Below are 14,913 nucleotides of genomic sequence, written 5' to 3' on the forward strand. Positions count from 1 at the left end.
ACTCTTTCCTTAGTTGGAACGTCCTTCCTCAGATAAAACTGCACACAATACCCCAGGTGTGGCCTCATAAGGTCCTGTATAATTACAACTGAACAGCTCTGCTCCAGTATTCAATCCTCTCACCATGAAGGCCAACACACCCTTTGCCTTCTGCTGCACCTGTATGCTTAACTTAAGCTACTGATGTACAAGAACACCCAGGTCTTGTCGCACCTCCCCCTTTCCCCAATCTAATGACATTCAAATAATAATCTGCCTGCCCATTTTTGCTACCAGTCAATAACCTCACGTTTATCCAAACTATATTTATCTGCCACACATCTTGTTCACACACAGGAGACAGCGACTTGTCCTGTCTCTGTCCATCTGCAAGAATTGGGGCAGATCAGATCAGGCCAATTACTGTCCCATAAGCACCAGTAAAATGATAGAATAGAGTGTTAGCAGCGCTATCAAGTCACACTTAGCATTAACCTGCTCCCTGGCATTCTGTTGAGGCCTGCTGGGGCCTAAAACAGAATTGGTCCAAGATGGATGTAAAAGCTGAACTCCAGATGTGAGTTGGAACCAGGCTCACCACTTGTAACTAAGGGCTGCGTCTGAGGATCACAACAAGGACACATTTAGCTTCGAGGAGCTAGTGGGAACTGGGGCAAGATCTCCACTGGCTGGAGACATACCTGGCACATAGGAAGACAGTTGTGGTTGTTGGAGGTCAGTTATTGTAGCTGCAGGACATCACTATAGGAATTCCTCAGGGGACTGTCTTTGGCCCAACCCATTTCAGCTGCTTCATCAATGACCTTCCCTCCAGATTGAGGTCAGAAGTGGGGATGCTCCCGATGATAGCCCCATTTGCAACTCCTCAGATACTGAGGCAGTCCATACCTGCAATGGGCAGGTCATTGGCAAGTAACATTTAATATTGCATAAGAGCTAGGCAATGACCATCTAGAAGAATAGAGCATCTGACCATCATCCCCTGACAGTCAATGATGTGGGTGAATTTTGGGTCAAGGTGATGGCTCACCGACAAGGGGAATGAGAGGTGGGCAAAAAAATTCTAGCCTCATCACTGACACCTGTCATAAAAAGGGAAATTATCCTTGTCCCTTCTCTATCACAGGCCAGTCCATGAAGAAGTCTAGAGTCGTGTGGTCTTGACCTAGTGATCTCAGAGGCACCTGAGGTGAAGACCAGACAGTAATTTTCAGGAGGCCCAAGGTATGAAGAGGAGGTTGGCTCTGTCCTGTCTGGTTAGGCATTTCCTGCTATAAGAATCTCCTCTGCACCCATGACAGTGGTCACAGGCCTTCGCACTCTTGTAGATTCTGTCAGGTTAGTTTCACTGTATTACAGCAGGTAAATAGTCACAAGGAGTTGTTTGCTTCTGCCAAAAAAGTGAGGCCCATGCAACTCCTTTAATGCAGTAACGTATCCCAAGGCAGAAGCAGATACCACGTCCCACGATCCCAGGGCAGTGACTTTGGTCAAAGAGCTAGGTTTTAAGAAGCACGTTATTGGAGAAAAGTGAAAGACATTAGTTGACAGCAGACTCGCACCTCCACAGTTACCGGCATTGTTTCTGATCTTCTGAATCCACTCGTCCCTCAGGCTGCCCAATGGAGCAGAGAAAACATACTCGTTTCCGTCACTGAGCCTAAATGAAGAAAGACACTGCATTCAGGGTCACGACTGCGTCCCACAATAAACACCGAGGTATAGGCATACTGCAGGTACACAACCCACTGTGTGCTCTCTCTCTCACATACACCCTGAAACATGCACCCTTGCTCACACATTCTCTGTGACACACATACGGACTCTCTCTCTCTCTCTCTCACACACACACACACACACACAGACACTCTCTCTCTCTCACACACACACACGATGTAACATTTTGGCTTCCCTGATGTTACGTACTGTAAATGGAACGTGTGTGTCTTGTCCATGGAGTCTGCAGCTTCCTCACAATGAACATCACTGATCACAAGCTTTGGACAGCAAGGAGAATCCTACAGACAGAGGGGGGAACACACAAACCTTAGGCAGAGTCCGCTTGAAGAGAACATGGCAAGACCTAGACGCTAGAACTGTGGAGTTTAAAGGAAACTGGACATCCCAGTTTCTTAAAGGGGCAGAACACTGCTCAAATTTAGTAAATAATTGAACTGTTGCAATTATATAGTGCCTCTTAAAACTATCAGACATTTCCCAGAGCTGTGTGCAGCCATGGAAATATCACACACACTGACACTCATTGGGGTACAGACTCCCACACACACACGCCGATTTTGGGGATAGTTTCACACATAGGCATACTTTTACCTGTGCTATGGTTTCAGCGCACATCAAACTGAGAAAATCTGATTGCTTCAACAAATAAATCTCAATTAAATTCATGCACTGGCAGAGGATTTCATCTTTGATTTAGAACCAAGTTCATATGCAGAGGAAGCTTTATTCATTTGCTTGCAAGTGTTTGATCAGGACCATATAGATGAAGCTTTACTGTGCGTGAAACCCCATGCTGTCCCTGTCCTGGACGTGTTTTGTAGGGGACAGTGCAGAGGGAGATTTACACTTTGTTTTCTCTGTACTGTTCCTGTCTTGGGAGGTTTTGATGCAATGGTGTAGAAAGAGATTTACTCTGTATTTAACCCTGTCCTGGGATTGTTTAATGGAGACAGTATAGAGGAGGCTTTACTTTCAGTTTAAAAAGAGTAGAGAGAGATTTACTCTGCATCATCCCTGTCCTGTACTTGATCAGAAAGTTATTGTAGGACAATGAATTCTGTTCTTCAGCATCCCCATTTCTCAGTTTGACAAACCTCACTCTCATCCCATCTGTCTGCAGTGTTATCTGCTGAATAGGGCATTTAATTCTCTTCTGAGGTTCGATTAACTCTGGGAGTACAATTAGTTTTGATTTGTCAAAATCTCCTGGCTTAGAAATTCCTCGATTCTCTGATGAGGGTTCCACAAGGTGACAACTCACCGTCAAGCTATCGCTCTCATTCTCGAAGAAACAGAGGGCTTGCTCCTTCAGAGTTACAAAATAGGTGGCCCAGTTTTCAGAGTCGACCTAAAGATTAAATTAATGTTTGGAGTGAAAAAGATGAAATTTGAGCTTACGTTGTATTTTCTTACATTTTAAAATGAGCTTCAGGGACAGGCCGTTTTGAAGTGTTATGGACCAAAATGCCAAGCAAGATGTCGCAGTCAGCAATCTGATACCAACAAACAAACAAGGAAGAACAGCAGACCCATGCAGCCCACTTCCTCATTCAATAAGATCATGGCAAGATCTGATTTTAGCCTCAAATCTGCATTCCTACATCTCCACCTTTCATCCCCTTTGTCATCAAGAATCTACCTACCTCTGTCTTCAAAATATTTAAAGATTCTGCATCCCCTCTGCCTTTGAGGAACGGTATTCCAAAGGCACTCAACTCAGAAAAAAAAAATTTTCCTCATTTCTGTTTTAAATGGGTGCCCTTTAGTTTTAAACAATGGCCCCTATTTCTAGATTCTCCCACAAGAGGAAACATCTTTTCTGCATCCACCTGGTCAGTCCCCTCAGGAGCTTCTTTGTTTCAATTCAGTCACTTCAGACTTTTTCCAAACTCCAGAGGATACAGAGCCAGCCCGCCAGCCTATCCTCACAATACAATTTGCTAATTCCAGATATTAGTCCGATATTAGTCCAACATATAAGCCTCCTTCTGTAAATACAGTGACTAGTACTGTACACAGTACCCCAGAAGTGGTCTCACCAATGCCCTATATAAATGAAGCGTAATCTCCATACCCTTAATTCAATTCCCCTCACAAAAAAAATAACATTTTGAGTTTTCCTGATTATGTGTTGTACCTGTGATTCATTAACCAGGATGCTGAGATCTCTGTATCTCTGTGCTCTGTAACCTTTCACCTTTTAGATAACAAGCTTTTTGATTCTTTCTGCCAATAACCTACTTTCCCATACTGTACTCTATTTGCCAGGTCTTTACCCACTCACAACCTGTCCGTATATCTTTGTAGGTTCCTACATCTTTTCCACAATTCAGTTTCGCTCTACCTTTGTGTCATCAGTAAATTTAGCTGCTATACCTCCCACTCCTTTATCCAAATCTCTTACAGAAATTGTAAAGAGTAGAGGCCCCAGCATCGACCCTGTGGCACACCACTTGTGACATCATGCCAACCTTAAAAATTATTTCTACTCTGTTGCAGTTAGTGGGAATCTTCTATCCACAAAATGTTATTTTCTGCAGTAACCTTTGAATGTGGCGCCTACCAAACATCATCTGGAAATCGAAGCACACTACATCCACTGGTTTCTCTTTATCTACAGCACAAGTTATTTAGAGTCATAGAGCATGGAAAAAAGACCCTACGGTCCAACTTGTCCATGCTGACCAATTAGCCTAAACTAAACAAGTCCCATTTGCCAGCATTTGGCCCGTATCTCATAAGCTCCTCCTATTCATATACCCATCTGGATGCCTGTTAAATGTTGTAATTGTACCCACCTTTACCACTTCCTCTGGCAGCCCATTCCATACATGCACGACCCACTGCATGAAAAAAAGTACTCTTTAGATCCCCTTTAAATCTTTCCCCACTCACCTTAAACCTATGCCTTCTAGTTTTGGACTGTCCCACCTTATCTATTATCCCCATGACTTACAAACCTCTATAAGGTCTCCCCTCAGCCTCTGACGCTCCAGGGAAAATATCCCCAGCCTGTTCAGCCTCTCCTGTACCTCAAACCGTCCAACCCCGGCAGCATCCCTGTAAACCTTTTCTGGACCCTTTCAAGTTTCACAACATCCTTCCTATAGCAGGGAGAGCAGAACTGAACTGTTTCAAAGAATGCAAACAAATTAGTTAAATTTGACTTCCCTTTGACAAAACCATACTGTCTCTGCTTGATTACCGCGAACTTATCTAAGTGATCTGTTTATATAACATCTTTAGTAATAGCTTCTAACAATTTTCCAGTGAAAGGCATTAATCTAACGGGCCTGCTGACTCCCACTTTCCCACTGCCTCCCCCTTTTATTTAATAAAATGAGTCACATTAGCTATTCTCTAACCTTAAGGAACCTTCCCAAATCCAATAAGTTTTGGAAAATTGGAACCGATACATCGATTATTTCAAACAATAACAGAAATTGCTGGAGAAACTCGGCAGGCAGCTGGAGAGACAGAAACAGAGTTAACGTTTCAGTCCAGAGACCCTATCATCAGAACTGTGTCAGAGACTCCCAGGTTTCACAGGCTGCTGCTTTTAAGACTCTGGGATGAATAGCCATTAATTATCAGATAATGACACGTAATCATGTTTTTCAAGGTTGGTCGAGGGATAGATATTAGCTGGGACCCTTCAGGTGACCAGACCCAAAATGTTAACATTGAATGTTTTTCTTCACAGATGCTGCCAGGACCTGCTGAGCTTTTCCAGCAACTTCTGTTCTTCTCTCCAATTCTTTGAATAGTGCCACTGGATTCTTTACAGGCAAATGGGAGAGCTCTTGGCAATTTACCCTCCAAGCCCAAGGGCGGCCCCTTTGGGTCAGTCCTGAGAGAAAAGGAAAGGGCCTGCACACTTATCGTCAAAAAAAAATGGCTAGAAAGAAAAGTTGTGGAACATGTTTGCAATCGGTGCCTTGGCTTAATATCTCGTTCACAAGCCCATCATTCCCTCTGTCCTGCACTGGACTGTCCGACTATCTGCTGGAGTCTTCGAGGGAGAAGTTGAACCCACAATCTTCTGACTCCCAGGTGGGACTGCTGCTCAATGGCTGACCAGGGAAAAGGAATGCATTGTGGGACATTGGTTCCTGACCCTGTGACCTGTTGTTACACTTCATACAAGGTGGTGTCAGGTCAATCAACTCAACCTTCTGTTTCCGACACAGCCAGCGAGGTCCACTCTCCCCTCTCATCCAGAGCCCACAACATCCTGTTGGGCTGCAGTTCCAACAGGGAATGACTGTGGTGCTGTGACAATCATGCAGGACTGTCAGCTACCCAAAATTAATTAAACGTCTCGTTGTCCTCTCAGCTTCACTGTCATTCAGATTGATTGTTGCACCTTGTTCCGATTTCTGCCAGCAAGCTCCTGTCAGGAGCAGGACCTCTTCTCAAAACTGCCAAGTGTCAAACTCAGCGGTTACCCTCAGGCCCAGGAGGACTGTCAAAATGATGCAGAAAATGTCATGCTACTTTCAGATCTCTGTAAGAGGCAGCATGACCGTGCAGCTGGCTGTGCCTATCTGCTGCGTTGAGTTTTCGAAAACAGTACTCCCTCTTTATCCTCCCTCCTGCCAGTTCCTACCTTAATCCCTCCGGGCTGCGATTTGTGCATTCGTTCGAGTGTACCTCCCATCGTCTGGTATGCTACAGAAACCTGAGAAAGGAAAAAATCTCCGGTTATATAGCATCTTTCATGACTGATGCCCAAAAATGGTTTATGTGCATATTAAGTATTTTGGAAACGGGTGTTGGAAATGCTCTACGAAGTGACATGATGATCATTGGTTTGACCGATGTTGGTCAAGGAAGTAATATTGGTCCTGATAATCGTGTCAACTCCTGCCATTCTTTTTCAAATAAGTGTCTTTTTCATCCAGCTCAGAGGGCCAGTGGGTCCCTTAGTTTAACATATCATGTGAAATATGGTCCCTCTGAGATTGCAGCACTCCCTCTGTACCCACTAGAGTGTCGCCCTTGATTGCTACACTTCAGTCATGGGATGCGTTTTGAAAATTCTGACTCTGAATCATTTATCCAAGGGAGAGCCCCCCCATTAGTGGTCCCTGTATTACAATTATACCATATACAGGCTAATCCCAGACACTGCACATAACAGGATTGGAACTAGTAGCAACAGTGCAAGCAGGGGAAAAATGGCAGCACAGTCTCTGGTCTGCTTCACAGACCACTATTACAATGCATTAAGTGTTTTGTAGGCGGATGCACAATCTATTTACTTGAAGCTAGCGTCTACCATTTGGTGGTGTCGAACGATGCAGGAATGCTTTCTGGAAGCCTTTATCTGCTCTTTGACAGCAACAGGGGTCAATGAGAGTCTTGTCTGACAGTAACAGAGAGGAATCTGTAAACCAACTTACCAAATGGACCCAACAACCTCAAATTACAAACAAAACTTCATTGAGAGTCAGAGATGTACAGCATTGAAACAGACACTTCAGTTCAACTCATCCAAGCTGAACAGATATCCTAAATTAACCTAGTCTCAATTGCTAGCATTTGGCCCATGTCCCTCAAAACTCTTCCTATTCATGGACTCGTCTCTTACATGTTGTAATTGTACCAGCATCCACCTCTTGCAAGGCTTACTTTCACATAAATCAGAACCAATGTAAATGAAACACACAATAACAGAAAGTGATGCTTCTAATTAAAAGAATAAATTCCACTTTAAATAGTCAATACAGCAAAGATACAGCTTACAAAACCAGACCAATTCACCCCACGCATACAACTGCAGAATTCAATATGCTGTTCTCTCTTGGAGCTGGGTAACTTGCACCCTTGAGCTTTTACAGGTATGATTGCCATCAGTAATTCTATGAACCCTCTGCCTTGAGCCATGACAGTCCTGAGAGTGTACCTTCGCAGAGTTCCTTTTCAACCAAGTTGATGTTTTGGCCACTTCTGAGAAAACATCCACCTCTTTAATGCTTCCGAGCTATTTACGCAACTCTCCAGGTTTTAGACTTTACTGCTGTCTCGCCCAGTGCCTTCAAGAACTCACCTCTCAATCCACCAAACAAAAAAGAAAGGATCTCATCCTCAGAATAATTTGCTTCTTATCATTCAAAGTCCTTATGATCTTCTTTCCTATCTCTGTCTGTATTCTCATTGTGTCTGCAACTGTGTAGTGACCGCCTTGCCCCAGCTCACCTGCTTGTAGCTATCCTTTGTGCCTGCCAGCTACAGAGTTTCTGGTCTGAACTTCCTCCCTATATTTTCCACTAGCAGCTCAATGGTCTCCAGGCCACATGGACCAGTCTTTATTATACAAGAAAGTTACAACTGATCTCTTTATACTTAATGCAAACTCTTACAAGTTCCTTTCAAACATTATCATGAATTCTGCAGACACTTTAAAGAAATTATTCAATATACTCTCTACGATTGTCAGTTTAACATCTCATCTGGAAAATGATGGGTGGATTTGTTGCTTTCAGACTGAGTGGAGCCACACGTAAACATTGAAGGGGTTTATCTTCAAGGGCAGGCCACATGGTTGTATCCTACTCATCCCATTACATTTCTGTGTACGTGGGAATGACAAACCCCTTTACAGGGATGCATGCAAAGGATTTCTATGCCCACTGGGATCTTCCGGGAGACAACATCCATGTGCCACATTGAAAAGGCAACCAGTTAGTGCTTCACTTTCTGCAAACCTTGACCATCTATCGGTTTTCTCTCACCAATCCCCCCCATTACCCCCTGGAGATGTCAGAGACCACGTTTTAGCAATGAGCTTCTCCCAGGAGGTAATTGAAGCTGATTTCTCTGTGAATGCCAACAACTGGCCATCCTGACTGAGCACAGAAGGCTGTGGAGGTCACTGCCCACGTGCGGTTCAAAAGCCACGAGGGGACGAATAGTCTGCAGTGCCCTGCCAGGGTACACACCACTGACAGCACACCGAGAATGTAAGGTTACCACTGCACAGGGCCATCACACACAACAGGCGTCTCCATCAGAGGGGCCACTACAGGTCAGCAACCCCTTCACCATCAGCTCCCTGATCTTCCATCACTGTGAGGAGAATGTGTGGAAAGTGACAGCTTTTTAAGCAGAGGCTCCCAATGGGACGAAAAAGGTGGCTCTGAGTTGCTGCCCCAGTCAGGTCTGCTGGCCTCAGCATGTCTGGCTACCTGTCTTGGCTTTTAGCCTGGTTGCGCTTCACCTCCGACATGCTAAGCGTTTAATGACAAGCCGGACTTCATGTGGCTAGGACTTCTCATGAGCTGATCAACATGGAGAGGCTTCACTCCTAACACTGCACGTGTATGCATTAGGAATCACCTTGATTATGAAGGAGCAGAGTAACTGAAGAAAGTTACACCCACTGGACCTGGGAGGGTGAAGTCTACCCTGCAAGGTGCCTACATGCCTCACGAGTTTGTGAACACGTGTGTTTTCTGGGGTCGGCATGGTGGCTCAGTGGTTAGCACTGCTACCTCACAGCACCAGGGACCCGGGTTCGATTCCACACTTGGCGACTGTCTGTGTGGAGTTTGCACATTCTCCCCGTGACTGCGTGGGTTTCCTCTGGGTGCTCCAGTTTCCTCCCACAGTCCAAAGATGTGCGGGCTAGGTGAGACGGCCATGCTAAATTGCCTGTAGTCTCCAGGGTGTGTAAGTTAGGGGATTAGGCATGGGATATGCAGGGGTACAAGCATAGGATGGGATGATCTTTGGAGGTCAGTGTGGACTTGTGGGGCCGAATGTCCAATTTCCACACTGTGGGGAATTCTATAATTGTTCGCAGTGGGTGGGGGTGTTAATGAATATTCAGGGAACATTTATGAATCCCACCTGAAAATTTCTGGGAACTTAATGCTCACGTTTTAACCCACCATCAGAATATGGATTTCTTGCCTCCTGCCTGATTATGTTCCCTGACCCATCCCATGGGAGGCTAGGGGAGTTCTACGTGGCATTTCTGTCTGAATTAACCAATTGTGCCTCAGAACCCATGGTATAGAAAGCAACATAGAAAATAGGAGCAGGTGTAGGCCATTCGGCCCTTCGAGCCTGCTCCACCATTCAGATGCAAACCTGGTGCCAAATGAGCCACATCGGAAGCAAAGTAACAGAGAGGTGTGGATAGGTCAGGGGTAGAAGGATAGATTGGAAATGATAAGGGGGACAAATAATGGCGAGGACTAATAAAAGAAAGACAGAAATATGGAGAGAGAGGGAGAGGCAGCAGGGGCAGGGAGTGGCAACGTCTCAAAGAGCTAATGCCAAACATCGCATTGACTTGCAATGTCAGAGCAATGCTTCAGTTATCTCCGTTCCTACCTTTTCACCCGATGTTGCTGTGATCGATGGCTGGGCACTCTGCCGAGTCCCAGTGAGTGATAACAGCTCTGTGTCCCCGGGCCCCTGTCTCTCCACAGGGCCGGTCGCAGGGTCCACAGTCAAAGCTGTGGCTCGTTCTAGGCAAAGCTCTCCCTGGGAAGAACCGTCAGAGGTTGGAAGCCTTTGGGCTGTAGCTGCCTCGGTGCTGGTGCCAACGCGAGCTGGCGAGGTCGGATCTTGCACCTCACTGGACGGAAGCCGGGGGAGCAATTTGGGTGGCAGTGAGACACCGGCTCTGGTTGGATTCGAAGCTCTCACATCTGGACGCCCTGCTTGGAGACTGAAGGACTTTGGTGACAGAGGTGGCTGGGTGAGGGACCATCTCCTGTCCTCTCCAGTACCTGGACCCGTCTGAAGAGTCCTTCGGACTGGAGAGAAGAACAGGTCAGACGTTGAGGGGGTCTTTGGAGCTGGGCTAACAATTGTCTCTTTTGTCCAGGACTTGGGGGACCTCCCGAGGTCGGAATCACGTTTTCCAATGATCTTCAATGGCGTTGGCTTCTTATCCGATCCCTTTCTCTTCAGCGACGGGACACGGGCCACTTTGCGCTCTTTCTCCTTCACACTCGCCTCTGTTCGGAACTCTTCCCCCTAAAACCGAGCAAATAAAGAGGCTGAAATTACACAGTCCTACCTGTTGCACACAATAAGACTAAGCCTCGTCTGCCTGTATGTTCAGTGCACCTGGGAGGCTGAGATACACAGGTTTCGATCGAAGCTACGCTGCGCGCCCGGCCTTTACCGTTTTCTCCAGTTGGCTGATCTTCTCATCCTGAGCTGCGAGCATCTTCTCAAAGTCCTCGTGCCGCTTGATCAGGTCTTCCACTTCGTCGACAGAATCCTGAGAGGGGACGTGAGAAAGTCAGCGCTGAAGGGAGACGGGACAGCTGGAGGCGCAGGTCAATTGTAAACTTCCACTTACAGTCCCCTTCCCAACCACTGAATAGGATTTATTGGGGATGAAACAGTCCCTGATCCCTGGTCTTCCCCACATTTGAACAATTAGACTGTCAAATGTCATTTTAAAGACCCCGCTTACGCTAATCTACATCCCTGTCTTTGGTGGAGAAAAGTGTTCTGCAATGTTCAATCTTTCCTGAGAGTTGTAACCTGTCAGTTCCAACATGATGCTTACGGTGAGGGGCCTGGCCTGGCCTGGCTCAGCTCAGTTTCACTGGTTTTTATGTCATCACCTGAATCAGAGTAGCTTGCAATGTTGGCCAAAGGAATGTACACACACCAAGGTAACTGCCTCTCAACTCCAATTCCCTCTAGTCGCCTGCTTACAGTCTCCTGTCACAATCCAGAGCATCAGCAACAGCCAGCAAGAACAGGCCTGGAGATCGGTCTTACCCCATAGTTGTTGCTTGTCACTAGTCCCTCCTTGGAGCTCAGCCACGCAGCCAGCAGCTCGAGTTCTCTGAGCTGGGCCTCCTTCCACAGCTCCTTCTCGTACAGCTCCTCCAACTTTTCCCACTTCTTCACAAGCTCATCCATACTGTCGGACAACTCATTCAACTTCTCATCAACCTGTTCAGAGGGAAAATGGACAACATATCAGGGAGGGGTGTGTGTGTGTGTGTGTCAGAGTGAGTGTGCGTGCGTGTCTGTGTGTGTCAGTCAGTGCGTGCGCGTGTCGGTGTGTGTGCGTGTATCAGTGTACGTGTGCGCGCGTCAGTGTACGCGTCATGGTACTTGTGTGTGCACGCGTGTGTGTGTGTCAGTGTGTGTGTGAGAGTGAGAGAGAGTGTACGCATGCGTGTGTATTTGTCTGTGCGCATGTATATGTTTGTATGTGCACGTGAGTGTACATATATGTTTGTATGTCTGTGTACGCATGTGTGTATATGCGTGCATGTATACGCAATCGTATATGTGTGCGCATGCGTGCATATGTGTACATGCATGTATGTGTGTGTGTCTGTGTGTGTGTTGGCGGGGTGCGGAAGTGAGCGGTTGGGGAGATTGGGGTATAGTATGGTAGAGTAGTTTGGGCTCTATAGTCTTGGATGTTGCGGATTACAGTGATCCCGGTGGGAGGGGGGATTACAGTGATCCCGGTGGGAGGGGGGATTACAGTGATCCCGGTGGGAGGGGGGATTACAGTGATCCCGGTGAGGGGGGATTACAGTGCATTACTAAGGGGCTCAGTGCAGGAAGCGGGGCAAGACAGTCCTTCTGGCCTTTACCTCCTCCAACATGACGTGTGTGTTCCCTCTCAGCTCGTTTCCTGCACTTCTCAGCTCTTGATATTTGGGTCTTTGCTTGTCAATCTCACATTTATACTCATCGTGTTGCTTACAGAGTTGCTCTGTTCCCAAAATGCCCCTGGCCTGTTCCTCCGAGTCCAGCAGTGCATCCATCTCATTCACCCAGGCCCTGTGGAAGCAGGAAAATCACAGAATCCCTTCAGTGTGGAAACAGGCCATTCAGCCCATCTAGATCCTCTGAAAAGCATCCACCCATACCCACTCCCTACCCTAACTCTGTAACCCTGCATTTCCTGTGGCCAATCCACCTAACCTGCACACTTTTGGACTGTGGGAGGGAAACCGGAGCACCTGGAGGAAACCCATGCAGACACGGGGAGAACGTGCAAACTCCACACAGCCAGTCACCCGAGGCTGGAATCAAACCTGGGGCCCTGGCTCTATGAAGCAGCAGTGCTGACCACTGAGCCACCGGCACACCCGTGGTGGTTTAGGAGAGTAGGTTAACCCTCTCGATGCCAGGAGCTGTGACCGGTGCTCCAGGCACTGGTTTTATCCGAGTGCGAGGCCTGTAGATCCACATCCAGCTGGTGTATCATGTGCTGTGTTGTCTATCACTGCCTCTCACAGCCAGACGGGATGAGTAGCCATTCAGTGCAGTTCTCATCTCTTCAGCTTAGCCCTGGTGGATCTTTCTTAACCCTAATGCCCCCCACAGTCCCCACCCTCATGGGGTCGATGCTGCCCCCCACTTTTACATCCAAGTAACACATTTCTGCCATATTGCTCCTCGGTCAGTTACCTGCCTCACAATCTGCTGCTTCTCTCTCCTGCTCCTCTTATCACAAATATCCCTTGCTGCTTGTCAGCATCTCAAAGCCAATCTTCCACCTCAGCTCCCTGTTGACCTGCAGCCCCTTGATCCTGTTACCACTGTCTCCCTCCACCCCCAGCCAATCTTTCCAGCTGGTCACTGCCCACAGTACACACTTCAGTGCAGGGATTCTCTCCTGGGTCTCACGTCTGCATTCATCTCTCACCTCAACTTTCTCCTGATGATAAAATTATTTTGAAAGAAGTACAGCTAAATAAAATCAGAGATAATGGGAACAGCAGATGCTGGAGATTCCAAGATAATAAAATGTGAGGCTGGATGAACACAGCAGGCCAAGCAGCATCTCAGGAGCACAAAAGCTGACGTTTCGGGCCTAGACCCTTCATCAGAGAGGGGGATGGGGGGAGGGAACTGGAATAAATAGGGAGAGAGGGGGAGGCGGACCGAAGATGGAGAGTAAAGAAGATAGGTGGAGAGGGTGTGGGTGGGGAGGTAGGGAGGGGATAGGTCAGTCCAGGGAAGACGGACAGGTCAAGGAGGTGGGATGAGGTTAGTAGGTAGCTGGGGGTGCGGCTTGGGGTGGGAGGAAGGGATGGGTGAGAGGAAGAACCGGTTAGGGAGGCAGAGACAGGTTGGACTGGTTTTGGGATGCAGTGGGTGGGGGGGAAGAGCTGGGCTGGTTGTGTGGTGCAGTGGGGGGAGGGGATGCACTGGGCTGGTTTAGGGATGCAGTAGGGGAAGGGGAGATTTTGAAACTGGTGAAGTCCACATTGATACCATATGGCTGCAGGGTTCCCAGGCGGAATATGAGTTGCTGTTCCTGCAACCTTCGGGTGGCATCATTGTGGCAGTGCAGGAGGCCCATGATGGACATGTCATCAAGAGAATGGGAGGGGGAGTGGAAATGGTTTGCGACTGGGAGGTGCAGTTGTTTGTTGCGAACTGAGCGGAGGTGTTCTGCAAAGCGGTCCCCAAGCCTCCGCTTGGTTTCCCCAATGTAGAGGAAGCCGCACCGGGTACAGTGGATGCAGTATACCACATTGGCAGATGTGCAGGTGAATCTCTGCTTAATGTGGAATGTCATCTTGGGGCCTGGGATGGGGGTGAGGGAGGAGGTGTGGGGACAAGTGTAGCATTTCCTGCGGTTGCAGGGGAAGGTGCCGGGTGTGGTGGGGTTGGAGGGCAGTGTGGAGCGAACAAGGGAGTCACGGAGAGAGTGGTCTCTCCGGAAAGCAGACAGGGGAGGGGATGGAAAAATGTCTTGGGTGGTGGGGTCGGATTGTAAATGGCGGAAGTGTCGGAGGATAATGCGTTGTATCCGGAGGTTGGTAGGGTGGTGTGTGAGAACGAGGGGGATCCTCTTGGGGCGGTTGTGGCGGGGGCGGGGTGTGAGGGATGTGTCGCGGGAAATGCGGGAGACGCGGTCAAGGGCGTTCTCAATCACCGTGGGGGGAAAGTTGCGGTCCTTAAAGAACTTGGACATCTGGGATGTGCGGGAGTGGAATGTCTTATCGTGGGAGCAGATGCGGCGGAGGCGGAGGAATTGGGAATAGGGGATGGAATTTTTGCAGGAGGGTGGGTGGGAGGAGGTGTATTCTAGGTAGCTGTGGGAGTCGGTGGGCTTGAAATGGACATCAGTTACAAGCTGGTTGCCTGAGATGGAGACTGAGAGGTCCAGGAAGGTGAGGGATGTGCTGGAGATGGCCCAGGTGAACTGAAGGTTGG

The 14,913-nt window shown here is 47.8% G+C and overlaps 1 protein-coding gene across 2 annotated transcripts in view; it reads right to left on the reverse strand.

Moving 5' to 3' along the window:
* sptbn5 (spectrin, beta, non-erythrocytic 5) overlaps positions 1 to 14,913 on the reverse strand; it is a 365,898-nt gene that overhangs the window by 5,201 nt on the left and 345,784 nt on the right. For both annotated transcript variants that reach the window (XM_059649324.1, XM_059649323.1), the window contains exons 60-67: positions 12,333 to 12,522; positions 11,497 to 11,673; positions 10,886 to 10,984; positions 10,084 to 10,734; positions 6,350 to 6,421; positions 3,002 to 3,088; positions 1,927 to 2,018; positions 1,563 to 1,660 (exon numbers count right to left, since the gene is read on the reverse strand). In XM_059649324.1, the coding sequence (XP_059505307.1) occupies positions 1,563 to 1,660; positions 1,927 to 2,018; positions 3,002 to 3,088; positions 6,350 to 6,421; positions 10,084 to 10,734; positions 10,886 to 10,984; positions 11,497 to 11,673; positions 12,333 to 12,522 (1,466 nt within the window). The remainder of the gene's footprint in view (positions 1 to 1,562; positions 1,661 to 1,926; positions 2,019 to 3,001; positions 3,089 to 6,349; positions 6,422 to 10,083; positions 10,735 to 10,885; positions 10,985 to 11,496; positions 11,674 to 12,332; positions 12,523 to 14,913) is intronic.

This window comes from Stegostoma tigrinum, chromosome 10 (genome assembly GCF_030684315.1).
Source record: "Stegostoma tigrinum isolate sSteTig4 chromosome 10, sSteTig4.hap1, whole genome shotgun sequence".
Taxonomy (NCBI): domain Eukaryota; kingdom Metazoa; phylum Chordata; class Chondrichthyes; order Orectolobiformes; family Stegostomatidae; genus Stegostoma; species Stegostoma tigrinum.